The sequence below is a fragment of the Anastrepha obliqua genome, chromosome 3, assembly GCF_027943255.1.
Source record: "Anastrepha obliqua isolate idAnaObli1 chromosome 3, idAnaObli1_1.0, whole genome shotgun sequence".
NCBI lineage: Eukaryota > Metazoa > Arthropoda > Insecta > Diptera > Tephritidae > Anastrepha > Anastrepha obliqua.
In genome coordinates this window covers 64368662-64396080 of record NC_072894.1, presented here as the reverse complement: position 1 = coordinate 64396080, position 27419 = coordinate 64368662, and the positions used below count along the sequence as shown (strand labels likewise).

At 34.4% G+C, this 27419-nt stretch overlaps 1 protein-coding gene across 1 annotated transcript in view; it reads right to left on the bottom strand.

Annotated features, from left to right (window-relative positions):
• Positions 1 to 231: 231 nt before the first annotated feature.
• The window catches only part of LOC129242864 (LIM/homeobox protein Awh), a 99610-nt gene continuing 72422 nt past the window's right edge, over positions 232 to 27419 (bottom strand). Inside the window, exons 3-6 of the mRNA XM_054879756.1 lie at positions 22516 to 22733; positions 10149 to 10382; positions 3154 to 3279; positions 232 to 775 (exon numbers count right to left, since the gene is read on the bottom strand). Of these exons, the coding sequence (XP_054735731.1) occupies positions 714 to 775; positions 3154 to 3279; positions 10149 to 10382; positions 22516 to 22733 (640 nt within the window). The 3' untranslated portion in view covers positions 232 to 713. The remainder of the gene's footprint in view (positions 776 to 3153; positions 3280 to 10148; positions 10383 to 22515; positions 22734 to 27419) is intronic.

Here is a 27419-nt window from a genome sequence, read left to right as displayed (position 1 = left end):
AGTCATTATTAAGGAGTGCTGAACTTAGCTAATTTTTGAAATAAATGCAGCCGCTGCCCGGCGTATGCGCATGGACTACTACACTTTGAGAGTAGATATTTTGATGGGTACCAAAAGGACTCAGTTGAAAATGGTTACGTGCAGTTTACTTTTATGTGTTATTATAATTTTTTTAGCTATTATTACGAAGAATTTTTGCTAAGCCTAAAATTATAATTGATTTGAGTTGCTCTTGTAATTTGTATACTGTCTTGTTATCTAAGCGTTCTATATATATTTTTTAAGGATTGCATTGTTGCGTTCTAATTAAAAGAAAAATCATAAAATGTTTTTCACTAACACCTCTGCAGGAAAATTATTTCGGATTGCGATTCGAGATAAGTTTAGGGCAATTTAGGTGTTCGCTTTGCTTACCAATTTCTTGTAAAATTTAACATTTTTGGACGATTTCCTTTTGCACTCACGGGCACATATGTATGTACAAATGTGTAGTTAATTTGATTACAGTTTGTTTTATAATTTTGACTAGGGTAGGACGTTTTTTTTCGTTAAATTTGTTTTTATCTTTACTGGGTTTTAGTTTCCACTGCGTGGGGTTTTTATACACAAATATTGCCATGTGTACGTCAAGTATGCGCTTGTGTGTGTGTGCTTCCGATTCCACCAATATATGTAGACATGGGTCCGCTTCAATGGTGGTTCAAATGCCCCAGTCACACTTCACTTTGCATGCAATGTACGCTGGAGTCCTGTGAGAGCTCATCCATGGAAGACTCTGAAATGAGACAAAAATGAAAAAGGCGCTGAATTAGAAACTTAAAGAAGCTTTATTAACATTTTTTAAAAAAGGTGTATAAATTATACCAAGTGTATTTTATTTTCAATTTTGAACATAGCTTTTGGCGAAATTCAATCAACTTATTTTATTAATACAATCGTTAAAAGTCTCAGTTTCAACCAAAATTATGTATGTAAAGTATATAATTGACACCTACACCCTTTAGTGGGTGTATGGCCGAGCTTCTCCTCCTATTTGTAGTGTGCGTCATGATGTTGTTGCACAAATGAAGGAACCTACAGTTTTAAGCCGTTTCCGAACGGCTGCTGGTTTTTTATAGGGAGATTTTTTAAGGTAGAAATACACTCGAACCTGTGCACATCCGGATCGTAGTCTCGCACCAACCTATTCGGCTATGGCGGGCGCTCTACGAAAATTTCATATCTATGTAATTTATTTGCTTAGTAAAATTTTATTCAACCTTGGAAAAAATTTAATTTTCAGAAACTTGGGATCAGCAAATTTATAATTTTGGGTGAAATTATACCAGTTAGATAAATTGAAACGATCTTTCTATAAATCTATGTATAGATGGTATTTATGCGGAATAATTAGAAGTAGCATTTCGTTAGGTACGTCAGATTATTAGATTACTTTAGCTATCTTAAATGTCGCATATCTGGTACAAAGATATGGCCACAAGCTATGAAATCGGTATGCTTACTGATCACGGGCCGCCTATAAAACCTGGAAAAAAAAACAATGCGGACCTCAGAGATTAAAGGTTTTGCGGGATTGTGGAGAAGAACGGCTTTAAGATTTTTCTATTAAATACAATACCAACAGTAAGCCAATTAGTACAGCCTTTGTTCGCAGAATTCTGTTTTGTTTCCAAAATATTATAGAGTAACGAATTGTTGCACTCTTAATTTAGTTTTAATTGGCTTAAGCGTTTTTAAAATAGCCTAGAGGACGTCGAAGGCTATTCACGTCCATCCATGCCAAAAACGGAAATACAATGACATTCTGGCTCGATCTGGCCGACGCGTTGGTTAAATATTTGTAGGTTGAGTCCACAGGAATTAACAAAGGACGCGTGTGTTAAATTTTACGTAACAATTTTAACATACAAAAAGTTTGCCAATAAACTCATTGTTTGTAAAGCGGTTTCTAGCGGTAGATTAGTTGCGTAATTTGCCAGATCCTGCATTAGTGGACTTCTACCTGTTTCATAAGATAAAATGTGCACCAAATCTGTTAAAGCTGTGAGAGAGGAACTGCAACTGTCCTGAAGGAGCAGACAGAAGACGATTTTCAGCACTGCTTGAAATAGTGGAAGATAAGAATGAATCATTGTGGAGAGAAGCGATACTAAGTAAATAAAATAAAAATTAAAAGTTTTACAGCGCCAGTGTCATTATTTAATAGCCGCACCTTTAAATAAAGCAGAAGTCTATCTTTAACTTTAAGTCCATAACACTCAATTCTTGTGTAGGATCGAAAAAAAAATACATATTAGTTATGGCGGGGCGGCTCAGCACTACATATAAGAACAGCTAATTAGTACACCCTACGGCAAGAAAACATATGGAATACGATTCCTCTCATCTTGTCCATAATTGACTGCTCCTGGGCAACTGCTTCCTTCACACAGTCCAACAGTTAACAGTACTGTTTCGAATTTAAAATTGGACTGCAGACGAGCCGCTTCTATTAGATGATTCTCTACCAATCCCTCTCCATACACAGCAAAACCTCCCTGACAGTCAAGGCTGGCTTGCTCTCCGCTTACGCCATTCAACGACGACTATTTTCGGTTCGCTTGTCGTAAGCGATTCTCTTCTTATTTCCAATCATCATTCGTTACATAAGTAAGTAACAATTCGCAAACGGAAATGTGGTTAATGAGGCTTTTTGCACCCATATATCGAGATTTCTTTTTTTCCAGGACCATTGAGTGGTTTCAAACGGTTTTTGTTTTTCATACGAAATCGAAGAAATTCTCACGTGAGAGGCGGATTTGACGATTTCCATTAGTTTGGTGGGAAGTTTTTGACATCGAGATTTCCAGAGCAGCATCGCCCAAATATAAGCATGATTTCGTGTTATAGTATTAAGACCATAAGGAAACATATAGCTTGGCAGGTTTTCTTTGTTTTGGAGTCATGCGATCAGAAAAATTTACTTGAGGTAGCCTTATTTTGCTAAACTTAGTACGATTAACTTGACACTGTCCTCATGATAGACGGGTTTGCTCGTCTGCGTTCTTGGTATTCATTTTATCCTTAGACAATCTAATCTAAGTTTACATATAATTGAGTACAAGTAACTTGACAAAATTAACAAATTCATTCAAATTCTCTATAGTAACTCACCATGCGTTGGATATAATCCCTTTGAGTTGCCATTCAAGTGCATGGGATTCTGGGCGTTATTCTGAAATGAATACGTTAACTGCAGGTTAATATGGCGGGCAAATGAGCTTCCTTCGGGTTCACGCACTGCAGGTGAGTAATAGAAAATATTTGACATTTTTTAGTTTTAATGTATACAATGAAAGTTATTTATGAAATAAGCAATTTCAAGATTATAGTCAAATGAGTTGTTACGTGCACTAAAGTACTAGTAAAGTACAAATAATGAATTGGGGCAAAGCTACATGTAAAAATGTGTACAAAACCCTAAAATATCTATATACTTCTTGATGATTATTTCACTAAAGGTGGAAGTCCAGTTACTTTGTCAATTTGGGTTGCGCTTCTTAATATTTGCTTATAAATGAGAATATGCAATCTCCTTCTACCTTCGAATAACAGTTGGTTTTCATGAAAAGTTTTCTTTATGGTAGAAATACACTTAGAGGTATCGGATTGTGAACCGAGAGGCATTGCGTAACGGAAACAGCTTTTTGATGCCAGTTTGATGTTAAATGCCTGAAGTACATTTTCGAACTCCCCGTCATTCGATCCAAAGGTGGGTGTCACATTATTAGCATAATTTCGGCAAAAGTTTGTGTACAAACCCTTCTACCGATATTGCAAAGCTTCTACGCGTATTTTATTGAAAGGAGAGTTCCCCTGGATTGTTTGCAGTCGAAGTTATACACATACGAGCATATTTCGAGATATTGGCAAATCTTCTAAAAGGAGGCATTATCTCATGTCCCTTGGCAAAAAATTGCATTACGTGTAGTAAAGGATATACCCCATTTTGCATGGCATAATGGCGGTCATCGTAGCCGAATGGTTGGTGCGTGAGTACGATTCGGAAATTCGAAAGTTTGAATATCCGTGCATCAAATACGAAATCATAGAAAGTTTTTCTAATAGAGAGTCATGAAAAAGCTCATCATAAAAAATATCTGCCGTTCGGAGTGGGCTTAAAACTGTAGATTCCTCACAAAAGCTGGATGAGCTCGGCCAAACATCCAAAAAAGGCTATAAGTGCCAGTTATATATATAAGTATACTTAGTATACTTACTAATAAGTATACTTATATATACATATATGATCGTTAGTTACCCATAGCCATCAAAGCTACAGCCATGCTAAACCTTGTCCGCTAATGTTTTTATAAAAATATAGTTTTTACTATGATACAACAATTTTTGATTTTAATGAAGTTTTTTTTCTTTTTAACCGCCATGTTAGCTATCTGATGGAAATCAAATCTTGCTTTTTTCGTGCTCCCAATTTATTAAAACAAAGAACGTATTTTTTATAATGGGAATAAAAACAAAGCAAAGCCAAGCATATGAGTTAAACATTTTTTAAAATAATTTTCTTCATAAGAAAATAAAAAAACAACTAAGGAATACTAAATTCAGTCTGGAATAACGCTTACATATGCGCGCCCACATTTAATTTGGATTGCCAGGAATCAAACAGACTTATAGACAATGACAGATATTGTGATTTTTTTGTTGTTGTATTTTGGTTTTGTCGGGACAACTAGCAAGTACAGCATTCGTTACCCGCGATACCCACGTGTCCCGGGATCCTTGTTAACATCAGGATATTATGTTCATAGTTCAGCCTGGATTTACTCAACTACAGTTGAAGTGGTTGGAGGGCTGAGCCCTTTGCTGTGGCTGCAGACACATAAAAATCTATCTCTCCACCTGTTTGAACAGCACACACCTCCGCTTGAAAAAAACAGAAGCGTACATTCTAAAAGCAAAGCTTAGTTTTGGCCCGCTGGATTCCACGTAGACACCAGAGCTAGAACTGTGGATCTAAATGAGGTGGGGAGCAATACGAGTACTACGCTTGAGCAACTTTTATTAAGTCGATGTTTAGAAACACCCATCTACTCTACAGTAGACTTGGCACAGGCCATTTTCGAAACTTGCATCGTATTTCTTTTCTTGGCTACGTCATTTGTACCAAAATTGTGTAATTTTAAATCACTTCTAACAAAGGCATTACGTTTTTTGCTTTTGTGAAAGGTACTGTTGTATGGGAGGTGGATGAAGTTATTGACCGATTTCACACATTTTCAATACCAACCTACTTTGGGCAAATAGTAATATGTGCACTAAGTCTCATTGAAAATCGTCGAGCTATCGTGCGCATGGACAGACATGGCTAAATCGACTCCTCTCTTTATTCTGCCCACATAGATAAAAAATATTATATATATATTATATCTTGACTACTTCGTGCTGCTACATCAGTTAGGGATCAGTTATGAAATTCAAAGTGGCCCAAAGTAATTATCCAATCGCATTTTTGAAAAAGAGATTATTTGGAGTGTCGGAAGTTTTTATTTCGACCTTTATTTATTTACTTCTTGTCTGTTTGTACACCATAGCTATCTAATTCACAAGTGTCAAATGTGATTGACGTACGACGCCATTTGCAAAAGTGTAAATCTTTCGATAGGGTGATTAATTTTGAGCCAACTTGTGTATAGATATTTACATGTTCAGTTAAAATATATCTGAAATAATAAGTGAAAGCCTTAATTTCAGTATTGGCAACTTTACAGAGACGGTTTCTTTAAAAAACTTTGAAGTGGAATTATATACCTTCTAAAAATTATTTAAAAATTATATCATCGTGGTTGTCACTATAAAAGTCCTTTGTAAATCAAAACTACAAACTTTTTGATCAAGCGTCATGCACCCGACACGCACACATATAAGCTGCTGGACAGCAAATACATGAGCGTGTCGCCATAGCTTTAACTGTCTAAAAGCAAAGCAAATTCCAAATTCTAAGAAATATTCATATTAAAAATTTCAGCTGAAGTTTGCAGAAGAAATTCTACAAATTGTTAATATTCCTGAATACCCAAAGCTCCGAAGGAATTCCTCCAATAGCACATCATTGCATCATTGCAGATATTTTCCAAAAAAAATTCCTGCTACACAAAGTAAATAAAAGCTTCAACGAAGATGTCAGGTATGCGCGAAAGCAATAAACGTAGTGAAATTGTATGGGAATGAAAGAAATGTCTTGCTGCATTGAACATTCCTGATTGTTCTTAAATATACTCGTATCTGTACACTGTACAAAATTATTAATAAAATTCTTTAAAATATTATTAATTTTATTTATATTCATTTAAATATCGTGACTATATGCATTTGTTAAATACACTCTGCTAAAAGCTTCAATAGATATTATTCCAAGCAAGAACGCTTTAACCCACATTGCAGAAGGATACTTTTGAGTACTTTCTCTGTAAATGTCTGGGTTTGGTAGCTAGACTATTAAAGTCACTGGGTGCTCCTTTCTTTGACAGTCTGGGGCAGTGCGCCTAAATCTCACCAATCTTTTCCATTACAATAACAGATCTGGCTGGCTGTAGACATCTGCCTGTTGGAGGTCTCGTAATGGTATCAAAACGGGGCCTTAGTGCTACTAGAGGAGTGCCAGACTGGTACTTTCACCATTTCACCTACAAACTTTCCTATCTAAGAGCTCGTTATAAATTGGTTTACGTGATACAGGTACCGTCTTTTGAAATTAATTTACAGCGCAAGGGGTTAAAGATAGGTTTGATGTGCCTAAGGACGGGCTGGATTTTTGCTTTTTTTATGGATTATTGTTTTTTTGCTGCCGAAATGATTTTCATATGAAAGAAAATATGCAGACACTTAGCAGAAAAAATTACAGGTAAAATTTACATTTTATTGCATAAAATGAATTGCTCTGTAAAACTGTATACTGAAATTTCGACTACAAAATTTCACAATTTTTTTAATTTTGTAGGTATGTAAACTAAGATTTGTATCGTTTATGTTATTGAATGAGCTACTTTTTATAAAAATAAAACGAAACATATTTAGCATAAAGGTCGTTGTGGATATTTTAGAAAGAAAGTCTGCATTCAGGGCAGGCTTTTTCTGCTTAGTGTAAATCGTATACTCTTGTTTTCAAAATTCACTAATATTTAGAAAATTTCATTAAAGTATTTGACTGAAATTTTAGTTGAATTTCTGGTTGTAGCGTCAAATTTAAAATGCTGCATACGGTTCTAGCTACGTATTATATGCTACAATATGCTGTAAGTATACAAGTTTTTGTAGTCATATTGGGTCTTGATTTCTGACGTAAGTTTTTGATTTTTCCCATTGGCAGTCACTCCAACCTGAGTTGTATGTAGTAGCATAGTGAGAATAGAAATAAGAAAATTTGTGTTACTCTTACTCCTACTAGTACTGTTCTTTCCCCGTAGTGCCTTAACAAGATTACATAATTTGCGATGATAGGTGGGTCATTGTCATCACAGGCTTCTACTTACGTTAGCATAAAATTAACTTAACTGCTCCAACCAACCTAGTCGCAGCATGAGAAAATGCGGCAAAGTTAGACTTTTATATTATCCAATGTATTCGATAATCAATACGCCTGGCGCCACACTGTTTTAAGCGGAAACTTTAAAGCGAATAAGAAATACCAGTCTTCACCAAATGTAAGGTGAATGCAGATAATGTTAGCAAATGCCCAGCAGGGAAAGATTTAAGTGCTAAACAATCATGATATTTGAATTACAATTGTACTTATTTCAGGCCAATTAATAGGTTCGTTCTTGCATTCAAATTTCGTTGAATTTCATAGCATTCGATATAAGAATGGCAAATATCGGAATAGTTTAAGAGCAAAAAGTATGTAATTCAAAAACTCAAAACGAGTGGAAAATATAATACAAATCGATGCAAGTTCATTTTTAGTACCTACAGTTTCAACATTAAAATATTTTTTCAGTAAGATTTAGTTTGTTTTGTTATGTGAAACCTTCTTCAATTTAAAACGAATACTCAAGTTTTACAAAACGTTTTGCGAAAATTAAAAACAAAAAACTAGATTTTAAAAACTAAATTCTTAAAACCCCGCTAATATAAGCCCAAAACAAGTTACTAAAAGTTGTATAAAAAATATTTTCAGTTTTTTTATTTTTTTACATTTCGAACCACTGAAATTTAAAAAGTGGAACATATCAATGTAGAATACCGGGTAACTACAGATTTTTCGGAGATTAAACAAATAAAAAATATGATGAAATGATAAATAAAGAATTGGCGCCTACACTTCTGTTAGGTGAGTGCCCGAGCTCCTCCTCCTATTTGTGACGTGCGTCTTGATGTTGTTCCACAAATGGAGTGACCTATTTGGCAAATGGTTTTTTCCGAGGAGCTTTTCCACGGCAGAAATACAATCGGATATTGAGCATGGTCTGCCGAGAGGCGACCGCTAATAGAAAAACTTTTTCTAATATATTATTTGAAGGTCACGAGGATTCGAAACTACGTAGTTATGCACCAACCCATCCGGCTGCGTCGGCCACACGGCAAGATATGGTTTACTAAAAGTCATAGGTTAAAAAATTATAGACAGAGTTTAATTAAAAAATCTTATTGGCTGGCATTTATTTTGCACATAGTCAAAATTACTATTCGACTAGAAAGTGTCGATTTTTAATTCTCAAATATAACCATTGGCTTACAGCTGGTGCTGCTTGACGAGTTCAACAAAGCTATTATTTTCGCTCATCGTAAATGACGGGGCCATGGGGCATCAGCATTGAAAGTATTCAACGGCATATCTGCTGATGGTGGCAGGAAAAAAGAAGAAGGTCACTGTGCTAGAAGATCAAGCGAATAAGGATTCAGCTTTATTTGTTATCACAAGAAGTGGCTTTGACATGGTTGTAAAGAGCGAAGTATAATGGGTTAAATGCCGAAAAATTAAAGATTTAAATTTTTAAATCTCCATAATCACGGCATCACAGTTGGGCTTTTAAATATATGTACATACATATATAACATACATATATAATTGGCGCTTGCACCCTTTTTGGGTGTTCGGGCGACCTCCTTCTTCTATTTGTGGCGTGTGTTTTAAGCCGACTCTGAACGGCAAATGGTTTTTTATTACAAACTTTTTCATGGCAGAAATACACTCAGAAATTGCCATTGCCTGCCGAGGGGCGACCGCTATTAGAAAAAACGTTTTCTTCATTTTGGTGTTTCACGGAGATTCGAACTTACATCCGTTCTCTTCGAATTCGGAATGATAGTCACGCACCAACCCATTCGGCTACTTTGCCCGATGCTTTAGTATATATTTTTACAAATTTCAATCAAATTTTACATTCCATTACTGATTTATGACTCTGCGAAACAAAAACTTCACTAATACGGGATGTCTCAATACGTGTGTGACGTTTTATTTTTCTACACAATCTGCTCTTGGCTCTGTATATTTCATCGAAAGGATTCATTTATTTCGCCGATGAGCTCTTCACTCCATTCAAATTTGCTTTCATCGAGCCATTTCTTTATATTTGGTAACAAGAAATACTATCATGGACTTAATTTGGAGAATATGCTAGACAAATTCGTACCCAATTTACGCATTTTTGAAATTGCGACAACTTCATTGCACGCGCACGCGTTTCCCTTAAGTAGGATAACTTTTTTCTCAACGTCGAATGGATACAACAGCTTTATATAAGAGTGCTGGTGATAATTTAATTTTTCAAGCTACAATATTCGGGGACCACAGAGATCTATTGAGATGCCCAGAGACTGTATTTAGTACTTTTAAAAAATATTGAAACGAGATCAAACTGGTCAATGTTCGGAATTTGCTACAGGGCGTTAGTGTGAAGTCAGTGAATTTTCCCGGATATAATCGAAAAAAGACTAATAAAATAATCTGCAGTACTTACAAAATATACCCAGTCCAGTACATGCTTACAAACATACGTACATACATACGCAATGCATTTATACGCATTAAACCGTCTGTTAGCCATTCTATGCTAAGTGCTTTGCTTAAGCGCATGCGCACAACTCTTCTAAGCACACTAACTACACCATAGTGCTTTGCAACAACTACAACTACAACAACTACTTACTTTTATTCTTACCAGCATGAATATGTTTTTTCTGTCGCGCTCTCGAATTTTGAAACCAAACTTGCGTTACACGCTTACTAAGACCGGTCACCGATGCGATGCGCTCCAAATCCTGCCCATCCGGATTACTGTCAATCTGAAAGTTGGCCTGCAGCACCTGCAATTGTTCCTCGGTGAAGGTGGTACGCACACGTTTCGTTTTACTCTTGTGATAACCATCACCATCACAGCCGTCTAATAGGTGTGTTGCATTTGTATTGGTGTCGTGGCATTCATACAGATATAGAATGTAGCGCCAGCAGAATATAATCAAGGCAATCAATGGGGCAGTTATCAGCAGCAGTAGTGTCATCATCAGCAATGTTGAATGCCGAAAGTGGCAGTGACCGAGTGCGGATTAACGGTAAAAGAAATAAGAAATAACATATAATTGTTATTAGTACTATTGGTTGATTGCAAATATTCGCTAAAGGTGAATTAAAATATTTTCGAACTATTATTATTTTTTGCCTTTCTTCACTGAGCGAGGAGTATTACAACTATAGAGGCGCCATGTGAGTACGAGTTTAAAAAGCGGCATGCCTCATAAAGTTATGAGTAGATATGCACTTATAGATGCATAAACATATGTATAGTATATTGTTGTTTTTGTTTTCTTTTTGAGATTTAATGATAGGCGATATTTAATCTACTGCTTAAATTACCATAGGAAATAAAAATTCTAGATCACATGTTTATTGACCGTTTGTTGTAGCACAAATAGAAGGAAAACTAACTAAGTGGATTAAACAAATTATTTGATTCCTAGGAAAGTTTTCTTTATCTAATAAATAGTATACATACAGGTACTTATATATGAATGGCGCTTTTACACTTTATTGGGTGTTTAGTCGAACTCGTCCTCCAATTTGTGGGTGCGTATTGATGTTGTTTTACAAATGGAGCGACCTTGAGTTCTTATGCCGGCTCTGAACGGCAAATGATTTTTTATGAACAGTTTTTTTATGACAGAAATAAACTCGTAGGTTTACAACTGCCTGCCGAGGAGCTGCCGCTATTAGAAAAAAATGTCTATCATTGGCGGCCAAATAAATATTAGTTTAAGTCATTTCGTTTTCAGTAACCGTCGATAAGTATAAGAGGTAGATTAGAAAACACAGTGGCTGTACTCTGGTAATATAAAAAAATTTTGCAAAGGGTAGACCACTAGCTGGCTAAAAAAAAGATGAAAGTTCAATTTAACATCTCCATAACTCAAAATACTGAAAAATTGCTTCCAAAGTGGATACTTTGTTGTGAATTAAAAGAAAAAGTCTTAAGTCGAAATAATGCACCTGCTTTGTCAAAATTATTCTTGTGCTCGTCTAGTCACCAAACCAAGCTTATTGCTGCTGATGTCGATAGTGTGCCCATTAGGCGGTACCACCTTGCACGACAAAATATTCGCCGAACACTCCTGAGTATTAAGTATTTTTGCAAGATAACTTCGACTCCTTTCAATCCGCCTGTAAATGCAGGAGATATGACCGAAATTTAAAAATTTCGTCTACTTCCGCAATAACGTCTTGTTTTAAGAAAGTTTAATAATTTTTGACGACGTTTAATTTACTGGTAAAAAGTTGGATGTTAAAGTACGTTCACATATGCATTAACTACCAATAAATCCACAAAATTAATCTACCCGTTCACATATGACAGATGACCTGCAAAATTGACAATCAGCTGTCAATACTGTTGTGAAAGGTTTTTGTTCATATAAATTATTTTGGTGGCATATTTTGGTGTTTTTGGTTTCTTTAATTATTACATGAAGAAAATACAAGGAGAAGGAATAGCTTATTTAATTGCGCAATTGGCTGCTAATAATAAACAGTTGGAGGGAATCCGTAAACGACGTTTACTGAGGTTTAAAAAAATTATGGCAGCAATAAGCATGGAAATTCGATATTAAATTTTTTAATAAGCAATAACAGGGCAAAGCGTCTATGGACACAGTTTTTTTTTTGTAATATGAATGCTTAATTAATAATATCTAACAAACATTTTATTAGAATTATGTCTGCAAACTTGTTTTTTTTTTGGCGGTATCCATTTTATTTAGTTTTTACTTTGACGTTTTTCTTTACACGCGTAAAAATAATGATCTATTACACAGAAAACACAGGGTTGTATGCCCAAAAGTGTGATTATTATGTAGGATTATTTTATAATCTCAGATTTTGAGAGACAAATTTTGTATGGGAAATCTCGCGTTTTAATTAAGGATTGGGAGTTAAGCACGAAAAAGTTGTTCATCTATTGTACTTATATGTGAACGTATTATTAGGGTAAAATTGAGGCAATAACGTCGATACATCATACTTTATGACCAGTCTGTAAATGCCGAAGATATAACGAAATATGTACAAAGGCCCCTACATTCGACAAAAAAAAATTGTTTTCAAAACTGCAACTATTTTTCTATACGATCTGATTCTCACGGTTCCGAAAATATCACCTTACTGTACATCCCACAAATTCAAAGTGGCCACAATAGCAGAGAGGAGAATTAAAAACATCAAATCTGTGGCTACATTAACATGCAAAATTACTGTATTGTGGCCCAAAAATCTAAGAGTTCTGTCCAGACAGCTCAGACAGATAGAAGTACTAAGTCTCAAGTAATAAGAAAGACTTATCATTTAATGCAAAAATTATTTAAAATATTGAAGTGTATGTTTATTTACCTTACTTTATTTTTAGACCTAAATCTAATATTAATTGTATGTTTTTCATAGGAATTTTCATAAAAACACAGTCTGAATCCAGGTATTTCCTTATAGTTTCTGTCCCTTGTATTGTATAATAATTGCTATCATATATCGAATAAAGTAATGGTAGACGAAATCTCACTAAATTATTGTGTTTGACTACTTTTTATAGAGTGAGCGGAATGAAGGTTTGGTAAGTCCCTTCAATGCTGTAGAGCTCTTATCAACGGCTATTTTTCTATTCATCTTTAATATATATAAAAATATATACATAAATATATGCGGTAGAGAAGGTTATCGTGGAAATATCGTTATAAAGAAAATTAGATAGGGAAGTTTGAAATGAGTGCGAAATGAAGGCCGAATGACTAACGAAAGCCCGAACGGCTACAGCCACAAATCCTGAAAAAGCTGTTTTCTATTCTAGAGAAAAATCAGAAAACATAAATTTGAGATTTTGGAACTTGTTTTTAGGTGAAAAGTTATGTGAAAAATATTCATTTATATTCAGTAATTATTGCCAAACCCAACCAAGAGTTTTGTGGTAGACAAGTTTTTTGTTCTTCCGCCTTCAGCAAAGCAAATAATTTTTTTGATTACCCGGCTCGTGAGCATTCAAACTATAACGAACCATGTGAAGATTACCGATTTTCTAGATTTAATTTGCTCAGTTAAACTGATGGTCGTGTTAATTGTCATAAAGAAGGCAAGGCGAATGGGGAACTGGAATTGTTTGAAATCTAATGACAGGTCTGGGACTGCGTGGAATGAGCACATCTTCTATTTTCGACTCTTCATTAAGAATAGTTGCCTCGATGCCAAATTTAAGTGACACTTCATGTGCGCTATTCCAGGAAGTAGATCTTCGAATTTTAAAACTCATTAAGATAATTTACAACTTCTCCCGCATTCATGACGCTTTCGGTGCATTTAATCCTACATCTTTAAATCTGAGCCACTTCAAGCGATATTCGTCCCTATTCAAGCGATATTCGTCCCAAATTTGCTTTTTTTCTGCATAGAAATGCAAAGAATATGAATCGGTTTGGTTTATATGTAAATATAGAAGATGCCAATAACCTAAGAATGGATCCACAAAATAGTTGCGGTTTTGTTTCCGTTTTTGACATCAGAACTTTTCAAGTTACGAATATGAATGATAAATATAGAAATGGTCAATAAGTTCAGCAAATTTCATCGCAACAGATGGCAGCCATAAGGTACGGAAAAAACAAAAATCCATTAATTTTTATAAAGGGTGGTTAAATTTCAAGGGCCTATGTTGAATGTGAACCACACCTAAACATCAACGACACCGTCGGTCTTCTTTCTTTGGGGTTATTTGAAAGAAAAGGTGTACGTCGATAAGCCAGCAACAAATCAAGAGCTAAAGGATGAGATAATTCGGCACATTAACGGCATAGAACCTCAGTTATGCCTCAGCGTCATCAAAAATTTGGACCATCGGATGGAGGTGTGTCGCCGAGGCCGCGGCGGATGTTTGGCACATATTTTGCTCCATACGTAATTGTGCCATACCAATATTATCATAATAAGGAGAAATGATAATTTTCTAAAAAAATTGTATTTTATTTAAAATCAACACCGGCCCTTAAAACTTAACCACCCTTTAGATAAGGAACTATTTGCATTTGGTGTGCCGGCGAGGCCACGGCGGCCATTTGGCCCATATTTTGTTTGATACGTAGTTGAGCTGTACTATTATTATCGTAGTAAAGAGAAATGATAATAATTTCCTAAAAAAATTGTATTTTATTCAAAATCAAAACCGGCCCTTGTACTTAACCAGCCTTTATATAATATATTTGCGCTTACATAGGTTATAAAGAGTATGGTCGAGCTTCTCCTGCAATTTGTGGTATGTGAACAATTTTATATCGGCGCTGAACGGCAGATGATTTTTATGAAAAAACTTTTACTGGCAGAACTACTCTGGGAGAGTTACCATCCCTACCAAGACGCGATCGCTATTTGTAACAAAATTGACGTTTATAAAAATAAATCGGATTTGCCATTGCTCTGCATGCTTCATAATGTTCGCATTGAGAGAAACCCTATTATTATTTTTTATGTATTTTAAAATGTTCATGGTTTCGACCCTAAGCAGAATATTGAATCCTGAAATTACCATAAAACAGTCTAGTCGCCTTAGAGCATTTAATCATCAAGAATCACATAAAGTGTTTAAGCCCAAAATGATTACTAAGCCATTAAACTTACTATCGAAGATGACACCGAATCAAGTGACATAAAGCCAACACTTTCTGACTTTTGTAGACCTCAATGTGGGCCTTTTACAGTTATGCTACGCAAATATCATACACTCATATGGCAGAGGATATTATGCCGGGCTATTAAGTAGGCATGCATACTCTTATTTAAGTATGTAAAGCTTTGAATGGCTGAAAATCACACAAAATGAACAAATGCTTGGAAAAGTGACACAAACTTCAAGCTCTGTATAAGTAACACTACCAACAATATTTTTCTTTTGGCCGCTACATGTTTGTGTTACTTTTGTTTTTGCTTGCCTAAAAGCCATGCAATCGCATGCGATTTAGGGCTTAAAAGTGAATAGCGCGCAAACGCAGAAGTGTGTCAAGATACAGAGAAAAGGTAAATACAGTAACTTGGTTGGCAATGCTGACAGACTAAGTGGCATAAAACACCACCAGGGCCTTGCTGCTCTTATAACAACAGTGAAACGCATGGTTAGTGGATTCGGTTGCTGTGCTTGAACTAAGGCAGGCAACGCATTTGAGTGAACGCATTTGACATATGTATGTACCTATGTACAATATATATGTATATACGTGTAGGTACAGATACAAGTATGCATGCTCGAAAATTCATCTTCTTCGTACGTACATATATGAAAATTTGTAGATTTGTAACCGTAGGTTTGTTTGTGACGTTACATTTAACGCGGGCTCTTTTGACACGGTTTTTGCAATCTATCAAGTAGACGAGACCAATATGCGATTGAATGAACCAACATACAATACCTGGTTTATATATCTGAATATGTACACATTTATAAATACAAGGGTGTTCAAAAAGCAAGGGGACCTTTTACTTATCTCGAAAAATATTTATTTATTCATCAATATCTATTTCGTCCCCTTCAAAGTTATACTTAGTAAGAATACATTTGTGATAGCGCTTTTTCCAATCCTCGAACCACCTCTGACTAACATTTTATTTTCTGTCTTGGGAACAAGAAAAAGTCGCAAAGGGTCCGGTCAGTAGGGTGGTTGAGGCTATACATAGTGTTATTTTTGGGCAAAAATTTCAGATTTTTGTATTCATATTTTTCGATAGCAGAAAATTGCCGAGCACATCAAAACACGTCTAACAAAGCAGCCTCTGTATCTATCAAAATGTGCCATATATGTAGTTGCAACTGTAAACATGTATATGTTCAAGCCATGTATAGCAACACTACAAAAAAATTGAAAATAGAATGTACTTTACTCGCGTAATTTGAAAAGTCACCTTATTTTTTGAACACACCTCGTACAGCTGTACCATATGGGCACATTTTGTACCTAAATAAGTAAGCGGTTTGTAGTCTCACAGTCATGAATTCTAAATAGCGATGAGAGCTACTGATGTTACGCTTCTATTTGCATGTAGTCTAAATGTTCGAATGCTTTTATGCCAGCACCACTGCCACCCACCTAACTATCCATCTACTGTTCAAACATTTTGTGAGTCTGTTGCCAGTTTCTATCCATCCGGTGGCAATTGCTATTCAAAGCATTTAAACCAAATTCGTCACGGTTACCGTTTGCGATTTTCGAATTGTTTCATTTGCTTCTTCTCTGAGTTGAAATGACTTTGTCCGTTTATATTTGCATAAATGTATGTAGTTATGTTTGCAGTGAAGTTATGTATCGCAGTCTGCACTTTTGTCATTGCAACACAAAGTCCGGCCTAAATAATCGTTGCATGAATTGCTGACTACAATGACAAGTTGTCCTCTTTGCAGTTCTAAGTCTTAAAGTGAGTGGCAACTGAATGACATCTACGTCGATTATTTATTGCAACTGTTCTAAGACAGATTTTCTTCTGTATTTAAGTGCATTCGCTTGCCTTACTTTAATAATACATTAGGGTGATACAATCTTGAGTGTAATTAGAAATTTCTAGGTATTGTTCTTTGATGAATAGACGAAACTTCAGCTTCTTGTGACTTTACTTGAAAAAAAATTAGTTCTTGTTAAACACGATTTCATACATGTCAAGCCAATTTTTTAAGATCTTTTTGATGAATTCTATCTATCTCCATTCTACGAGTTGCTTGTACGATATTCGTTTTAATGTCTAAATGCACATCATAATTGTTAACGGATTTAAATTGTAGCTCGCGGCGAGCCAACAAAAATTGCACTATCGCCTATCTTAGTGAGTAAAAGACCAATTGTTCATTGGGTTATTTTGCCATTCACAAAAAGTAATTAATTACGGTTCTGAATTTTTGGAAAAAATGCGCCAACATCCTACGAGCTGAAATTTTCGCCAAATTTTCATTGTTGTCCTGTTGTACAGTCTAATAATATATCAAACTAATAATATTTCGAAAAACAGTTTTGGATTAATAATTTGCATGGAGAGAGGAACATTAAGGTGGTCGAAAAAATGTAAAAAACCTTTGACTGCAATTACTGAAAAGGTAATTAGTTTTGAAAACATTTGCTTCGAATCTAATTGTTTATGTAAAACTTTTAATCAATATCGAAAGCGGTGCGAAACTTTAAAGTGTTCAAAAAACAATCCTAACTATTAACCAATGCAAATATATATATTTTAATGAAGGGTTTTCCAATAAGAGGTAACACCTGTTTGAAATTTTTCCCGTAAAAGATCAATGGGTTCGTTCCTTGTGTGGCACGTAGTGCCGTCTTGTTGAAAATACACGTTGTCCGGATCAATACCATCCTATTTCGGTCATAAAAAATCGTTAATCATCTCTCAATAGCGCAATCGATTCACCGTAACTGTTGCTCCAGCTTCATTCTCGAAAAAGTAAGATCCAATGACTCCACCGACCATAAACCGCACCAAACAGTCACACGTTGAGGATAGAGAGGCTTTTCAACAATAACTCTAAGCCTCAGATCTGACAATTTCGCTTGTTGACGAAGCCACCGAGGTGGAAATGGGCCTCATCACTCAAGATGATTTTTCGATGGAATTTCGTATCAGTTTCATGCATTTCAACGACCCAATCAGCAAAGACACGACGTTGTTGATGATCGGCCAGCTTGAGTTCTTATGTTAACTATACTTTATAAGCCTTAAGACCCAAATCTTTATACAAAATACGGTATAATGACGAAAGAACGACGAGAAATTGACCAACCTGGGTTTTCTTCAACACTTTCGGCTACAACAGCAATATTTTCGGCTGTTCTTGAGCGACGTGCACGGATTTTATTCTTCACATCGCTAACTTGTCTCAACAGCTCGAATTTTTCCACCAATTTCTATATTGCGGTCCGACAAGGTGCTTCACGATGACCCAAAAATGCTCGAGTTTTACGAACCGTCTCTGCCAAATTTTCACCATTTTTATAGTGAATTTTAATAATTTCAAAGCGTTGTTTAAGCGTGTATCGTTCCATTTTTATTAATGGCGTAGTTTCTACTTGTCAAATATCAAAAAATGACAGCTTTAAAAGTGACATCTACCGCAATAGCAGGCTATTCAAAATAACACCTGTTATTGGAAAAACCTTTACTTATCAAATGAGAAATAAAGAAGTGGTCAGTAACCAGCAGTCAAAACAGCTACCTTCTTAACAATGCTTTAATATTTGCTTTCGATGAGGAACATTTACTGCTATAAAAAACTCTCCTCAGTCTCCTATTATAAAACGATCCTCGTTCACTGAGGAATACCTATAAACGAGCGTTCCCTAATTCACTAAGTTTTATTTAGCTCTTGTTTTTTTAACATCTGGTCGCATTACCCGCGATTGCAGTTGTTATTGGTGTTCTTCTGCTTTCAGCAGTCAAATCTCTCTCTCACTACTGCAGTGTTGCCTAGCTATAAAGATATAAAAACGCACTAAAATGCCCATTTAAAGAAAATAAAACACCAAAAATTTTATTGAATTACTTCAAGAACTTTTTATGCGTGGCAAATTGTCTTTATATTGTGCGTTTTTTTAAATAAATATGTTATAGTTATATACAATTTAATTTATGAGTTTGTTTTTGTTAAGAGAAACTCTTTTGTTAAGGGAACGACTTTTCTGCTATATTTGGGGTAATATAACAAGATAAGGTACTCTTTTTACAAAAATACCGTTATAGTTTCTTCAGTAGTATTTTCTTGCTTATTTTTACTAAGACTACACCTCTTGATGTCTCTGCCCTATTAAGGATTGAGGACCGTAAGAAACGATTACAACTCGATGGGTTTAATTCGCGTTCAGTAAATTCAAACGCTTTTTAAAACTATTGAAACTTCAATGTTAAGAAGAGTTGAGAGAGGGACATTTAATATTCTTTCATAGCCTTAAAAAGAGCAAACAATTAAATTAAATAAATTAATTACCACTAAAATCTTCTCAGAGTGGCCTTTTTTAACAATCTTTTGTTTCATAATACAGTTTTTTTTAACTTACAGTTTCGGTAGATTTAAACTAAAATAAGAAACAAACACCAAACTTAAAAAATTTCCCATTTTGGGTATAAAAAACCACTAAATTTATTGTGAAGAGCACATGGTTGGCAACACTACAGAACTTGACAAGAGTGACGTCCCACACTCTCTGATGGGCGCAATGTTGTTTCTATCATTCTTGGAAAGAAACCGTCTTCGCTGTACACACATACATACATAAGTGAGCACAGTTAGTATGTATTTTTGCTGCATACAAGTCTGATATGTTATGTAACGTCAACATTCCGTATAAGCAATTCGTTAGTTGACTACGAAAATAGCGCACTTTTATTTAACGTTCATGACCTACGTAACTATAAGTTAACTAAGTATGTACAATACAATCCAGAATTTCTCCAAAATCACATTTTGTGCATTGAATTTGTTATTTTTCACATGTATTCTTATGAATGTTTAGAGAGCATTTGACTGTTGTGTGTTTATTTCATTGTGAAAAGAGCTTTAGTTCTCAGTTTCGTGCTTGCATTTAAGTAAGCTAGAGTGTAAGTAAGTTAGAAATGGTGGAAAATAAAAAAATCACTTCTTAAATATTGTAACTGCTCTTAATTTCTAATTAGTGAGAATGAGAGGTGCAAGCAAAAAACATTTAAAAACAAAAAATATTTATATTCAAATAAATGAATTTCATAAAATACCGATGAGCATAAAATGAAAACCACACTGAAAATGTTAGTATTAGCAATGGTTTTTTTCCTTTCGATGTAATAAAAAAATATTAAAAGAAAAAAAATTGTGATTAGTATTTTAAAAATATGTACTCTAGTTTACATGCTTCAAAGTGTTATTACATATTTTAATAAAGCCTAACTAATTAAATATTAGCTCATTTATAGCTGACTTAAATAAATACAACTTCTTAGGACATCGCAATGAAAATAGTCCCCTAGGTAGTATGGCTGAGGAGCGTGGACGATGACAACATCCGCTGAAGCGACACTTGAAGTGTTTGAGAGAAAGATTCTGCGTAAGATTTCTGGACCTTTGCACGTTGGCAACGGCGAATATCGCAGACGATGGAACGATGAGCTGTATAAGCTTTACGATGACATAGACATAGCGCAGCGAATAAAGATCCAGCGGCTACGTTGGCTGAGTCATGTCGTCCGAATGGATACAAACGCTCCGGCTTTGAAAGGATGCAGTACCAGCTGGTCGTAGCAGAGGATAGATCAGGTGGAGAAGGAGAACAAAACGACTGGCGGGCTTTGTTAATCTCGGCCAAAATGGCGTAAGCTATTATCGCGCCAATTAAGAAGAAGAAGAAGGTAAGTATTGGAGACGGGGATAAAAAAAAATAATTGGCGCGTACACTTCTGTTAGGTCGAGCCGCCTCCTTCTATTTGTAGCGTACATCTTGACTTCGAACGGCAAATGGTTTTTTTATGTGGAGCGTTTTTATGGCAAAAATACACTTGCAGGATTTCCTGCCGAGTGGCGACCGCTATTGCAAAAAAACTTTTCTATAATTTTCCTGCTTTTTTCAACTTTTTTATAAAATTCATGTATTTGAACCTACGCACTCTCGAACGGTAGTTACCCCAACCCATTTGGCTACGGCGGCCGCCAAGTGGCGAAAATATATTTCTTGAATTTAAATATAAATCTCAGTCACCAATCGTACAAATGCGCAAAACTGTATATCTCGCTGCGCACTGCGATAAACATGTGAGATAAATCGAAAAGATTATTGGTTCTTTTCGAGCTTTTCGTCAAAACTTTTTTTTGCTTTTTTGTATTAATTTTTTTTTTTAATTTCAAGTTTCTGCGCCAGCTCAGCTTTAAAGTGTTTTACTGAAACTTATTATTTTTAAAGTACGAACTTTGGTGACCTTTTTTTCGTAATCATTTTTAATTTAACATTTGAAATGGCTTTGAAAATGTAAAAAACCTCTCTGGAATACGTTGAAAAATATTTCTTTTAACGAATGAAACTGTTGCGGATTTTGATGTACAGCGCGATGAAACTTTTCTTCGAACCGCCTTCGGAAATTCACTGTTATTCACTTTGCAATATTTTGGCATGAAGATTTGTAACAATATTGTCAAATGCTTTATTATTAAATGGGAATTGGCTGAATTCTTGAACCATGTATTTTCTACCGAATTGACCGAACTAACGAATATGCACATACATATTTATTTATTGCCAATATTAAATAATAAAATCTAAGATACAAATCTATTGAATTTGTGAATGAATTAGCTAAAAATGTTAAACATTTTCATGTATTCTCTAACGTTTTTTAGTTACTATTGGTTGCTAGTTGCGAAATTTCGCATATTTATATATTTTTCTTTCGTTCAAACCCGTTATTCTCGAAGATTTAATCCATTCGACTCTCTAAGCAGTTGGAAAAACGTCAGGCTTCAGTTAAAGCTTCGACGCAGTGTCTAGAAAATTAGGAAAAAATGGCAGAGGTGCGAGTGATATGCAAACAAAAAAACACATTTGACCCATTTCGTTTTGTATGAGAACCTCAAATATCATCATTTATAAAACCATTCGTGCAAAGCAAACTGTTTTCGTGGCTAAAAGAACTTAATTACTGGTAGAAGCTAATCCACGTTTGTGCTGCAACCATAGCAGACGGGAATGCAAAATAGTTCTTTAAAACGACTTGTCTGAACTATCATAATCACTCCACACTTTAGTTCTAAAAATCACCTTTTTTATTAAAAATTCACTTAAAGTAACCGCACATTTTTTAAAGATTTATTTCTTGTTCTTTATCCACATTTTTTCTTTGGTTTACAACGTCACATCTAAGCAGCTGACTGCCAAACTCAAATTAAAAAAAATAGCGGAACGTTGAAGGGCAATCTTTCTTTCTATCTATGCAAGGAAAAATGTCTCCAACAACCTGTTTCCAAAAAAAAAAAACCAAAAAACAAAGTTACTTACCGTCACTTGAAGTGGTGCCACCCTCAACCGTTTCCAGGTAATGCGCCTTACACAGCACCCGATCATCGATCAGAGCAAATTGTTCGCCGGTGGAGAGTTGTCGCCCGCACTGATCGCACGCGAAACATGCCAAGTGGAAGACAAGGTCACGCGCGCGACGCACCCAATCTGAGGCGGATATGCCACGACAACATTTTGAGCATTTTGCGCCGAAGTGTCTAAAAGTAGAAACAGATCAAAACAAAAATGTAGGTATACGAAAAGCACGTTAAAGTAAAAAAAGAGCGCATAGAAAGAGAGAAAAAAACTTGAATAACATATTGAGTGCAGCCTACATTAAGGCGTTAAGGCCACGATTAAATTCAATGTTTATTTGCGTACATTGTGTGTTATTTGGGTTTAAAAGTTGAAGTGTTTAGCTGACGTTTTCAGCAGCATTGCAACGCTCAAGTGCAAATGCATGCATATTTTTATGTGTGTATGTGTGTAGGTGTTCATGTTTCTTCTTTCACATGTTCACACGCGTTTGCGTGTATGAGTATTTGAAAAGCGGTAAATCAAGGCACAACATTCAAATCAGGGCAAGGGACGCGCAAAGTGCGCGCACTTGTCGCCGGAAATGGTGCGAGTGAGCGTATGTGTTTGTGTTGACACTTTAGCTTACGAGCGCACATAAGTCCATACATACAAATATAAGCATCTGCTTATTGATTTTTGCCTATATCAATGTGTTTGTTTTTGCCTTTGTATGCCTCGTCAGACATGACACTTTTTTAAATGAGTCTGCATTTTATAATGTGCCGATCCCGATTGAATCGAATACCTCATCTGGTATTGGATACATTTAAAGGTAGTAAGAGTATTCATTCGCATTGGCGACATGTGCACCAACGAATCTGATGTGTATCTTACAGATATAAAACCATGAAAAATAAAAAATAAAAATAAAAACAAAAAAACAAACTAACAATATTTATATTGCTGTGTTATTCTTAGTTGGTCGCTTATTTAGTGTGGTTGGCACGTTTATGTTTCCACAACAACACCGACGCTATCAGCAGTAAGTAATAACGATAACAACAGTCAACTTAAAATTCTTAGCTTGAAAAATAAATATTTTTACAACAGCATCAGTCATTTTCATTACTTCGTTTTCAAACAATAACAACAAATATAGCGATGCGAAGGCTTTGAATGCTGCTTCGGCCCTTTGCTTCAGTCACCTTTGCTAGTCATCTACGTATGTGCATACCATATATTATATACATACATAGGTATGTATGCATGCGACTGGTGTGGCTCAACCGTAACCAACTGGCCCATGGGGACATTGCTGCTGTAAACGCAACAACAGAGGCACTGCTGACTTTGGGGACACCTTCCGCGACTGGATTGTACCAACTCATGCCACTCAATGGAATTGAAAATTCAAAGTGACAGTAGATAGATAGTGTGTGAAAAAACATGAAAAATAAAGTTAAGTAAACACTCTTAAATAACACAAAAAGAAAAAATGCAGATAAACAAGTGGAGGCAAATCGAAGCGAAAATCTACTTTATGGACATTTCTAACATTGCATTTATTTTTTGTTTTTTCTCTACGTGTATTTATGTATCATACACGTACATACACACATATCGTGCATATTGATCGGCTTTATTTTTTTGTGTACTTGTTTATTATTTTATACTTTCGCGTTTTTATTTACTTTTAAGCTTAAAATGTTGAATCAAATGCCTCAAGCTGTGTTACATTGAAAAAAGTTTAGAAAATAATTTCCTATCGAATGTCTTGCTTCAATTGTATATTAGGGAGTGTGGGAAAATATTTATCCGACAGCTGAGTATATACTTACATAGCTTTTTACGGTGACATAAATACAAATGCATCAAGCAATTTCAGACAATGTATCAGTTTTGTTACTGTTGATGTCTTTTCTTCACAAATTATGCTTACTGCATACTTCTGTATGTACGCGAGTTAAATTTATTTTTGAAAATAAAATAAATTGTTGAAGTTTTATTTTTTTAGTTTATTATAATTTAATTTATCTTTATTAAAATAGCACAAGTTTGAATTTGTCTTTACTCTTCAAGGTGACTTTGAAGACTACTTTTAACATTAAAAACTATACTTATTCAATTTATTTTAACAGTTAGATTTATACTTGAAATGAAGAGAGAATGATTTCCCCATTTATTCTTACAACAATTACAACAATTAAATATATAACTTACATAGCTAATTATTACAGTTAGATAATGAAGAGAGCGAGAGCGAAAGGGGAAAGTTACTTATAATATATAACTCGCCTCTCCTTAAAGAATTCGAGTCTCGTCGAATCTTTTACAAATATAATATACAATCCGAAAATTTAATAGTTTCTTATAGTGATACAGATTTAAATCACACTTAACTAATAACTTGAAATATATTTAAGTTGTTTAGCGGTTTTTTTTCCAAGATAAATATTAAACTATATTAGCCATAAATATTCATTTCTTATTCTATAGTTTACATTTTAAAAAAATAAATATAGTGTGATTTAATATAAAAAAAAATATTAACGAATAGTTTTCCATGTTTTGCTCTACAAATCCATTTCATTTTTTTTATTATTATTATTATTTTTTATTTATTTTTATTTTATTTTATAGACTTTAATGGGCGTCTAAATTGTGCAGTGTCTACTTTATTAGGGTTGCTGTGGTGGTATCTGTTAAATCTTTTAGCAGTTTTTTGTCTAATTGCAGTAGGATTTTTAATATATAAATTAGATTTTTGTAAATTAAGTGTAATATTTTCTCTTTTAATATTTTCTCTATCAATGGTTTTCTTTTTAATTGCTTCAGATCTTACCTTAACCTCTTTTAAATTTATGTGTAACTTATTTATAAAATCAATTGGTTTTAATTTAGTCGTGCTGTGAATTGTATTATTATAGAAATTAACTGCTTTTAGTACTAATTCTTCAGAGTCATTAATATTTTCAGCGTTTTTTAATATTCTTATATGCTCTAAGAGAGTCGAATGCATTCTTTCTACATCTGAATTTCCTGTGTGCGAATTCGGTGTTGTAAAATGAGTTTCTATATTATTTTCTTGACAGAACAACTTTATAAGTGCATTATTAAATTCATTATCCATAATAATTTTATCAGGTTTTCCTAAAAATGCGATTCGCTCTTCGATTTTAGTTTTAATTGTTACCATATTTTTGTCATTTAGTTTATGTGCAGTTCCTAATTTCGTAAATTTGTCTATTGTTGTCAAAAAACTAGTCTTTTGTATCTGAAAAATATCTATATGTACTATTTCATTTGGTTTTTCTGGTGTTGGAGTATGTTGAAATATTTTATTTATTGGTTTTCTGTCATATTTGTTTTCATTACATATTCTGCAGTTATTACAATATCTATTTATAAATTTTAATAATTTAGGATTATAATAATTATCTTTTAATTCTTCGAAATTCTCCTGGATTCCTCTATGGTTACCTTTAATATGAATATCATCAATGATATTCAATAAAGATTCCTCGGATTCAATATCACTAGCAACTTTTGTACAATTTATGAAATTTATTTTATTGTTACTAGAAAATAATTCAATTAATTTGTTCTGTATTATATTATATTTATTATTGTCAAGCTCCGAGTATACCCCAATTTTTCCTCTTTTTATTTCACGTCTAAATAAATCATTCAAATAATGAGTATTATTTAAGTCATTCTCAGACACATATATTATTTTATATTTTTTAAAAAGTATTTCGGTTTCTTTATTTTTATTTTTAACTATTCTTATTTGCGTCCTATATTTATTAACAATTTTATTTATTCTAAAGAAATTAATATTTACATTTTCTTCCGTACTATGATTTACTTCAACTCTGCTCAAAAAATCAGCTACCTTATTCTCCTTTCCCTTAATATATTCAATATCGAGATCAAATTCATCTAATAATATTTTCCATCGGATGATTCTAGAATTGGGCTCTTTAAGTGAATAAAGCCATTTCAAAGGCTGATGATCAGTTTGAACTAGAAACTTTCGACCAAAAAGGTATGGACGGTAATATTTCACTGACCATACAATGGCTAATAATTCTTTTTCTAGCGTTGAGTAGTTTTTTTCATGTCCATTTAAAGTCCTACTGGCGTAACTTACTGGTTTGCCATCCTGGCTTAACACCGCGCCAATAGCAGCATTGCTTGCATCCGTGGTCAATACAAATTTTTTATTAAAGTCTGGATAGCATAATATTGGTGGATTTGTTAAAATTTTCTTCAATTTTTCGAAAGCGTCAATATAAGATTTGTCATTAATATCAATTTTACTATTTTTTTTTAAATATTTTATTATAGGGCTAGCAACAAAGGAATAATTTCTAATGAATTTCCGGTAATATCCGGTTAAACCTAAAAACGATTTAATTTCTTTTACTGATTTTGGTAGCTCCAAGTTTTGTATTATATTAATTTTCTCGGGGTTGGGCTTTATCCCATTATTTGTTATGATATGACCAAGAAAGTTTGTTTCTTTCGATAAGAATCTACACTTATCTATTTGAACCTTTAAATTGTAGTCATTCAGTTTATTAAATACCTTTTGCAAGCTTTCTAAGTGTTCGGTTAGCGAGGTTGAAAAGACTAGTATATCATCCATATAAATTATACAAATTTTATTTATATAATCAGCCAAAATGTAGTTTAGCATTCGCTGAAATGTAGCGGGCGCGTTTTTGAGACCGAAGGGCATTCGAATGAACTCGAAGTGACCACGGGGCGTTGAAAAAGCCGTTTTCTCAATGTCGCTTTCCTCCATCAAAACCTGATGAAAGCCTTTCGCAAGGTCCAAGGACGAGAAATATTGCGCCTTACCTAACTTGTCAAATAATGAC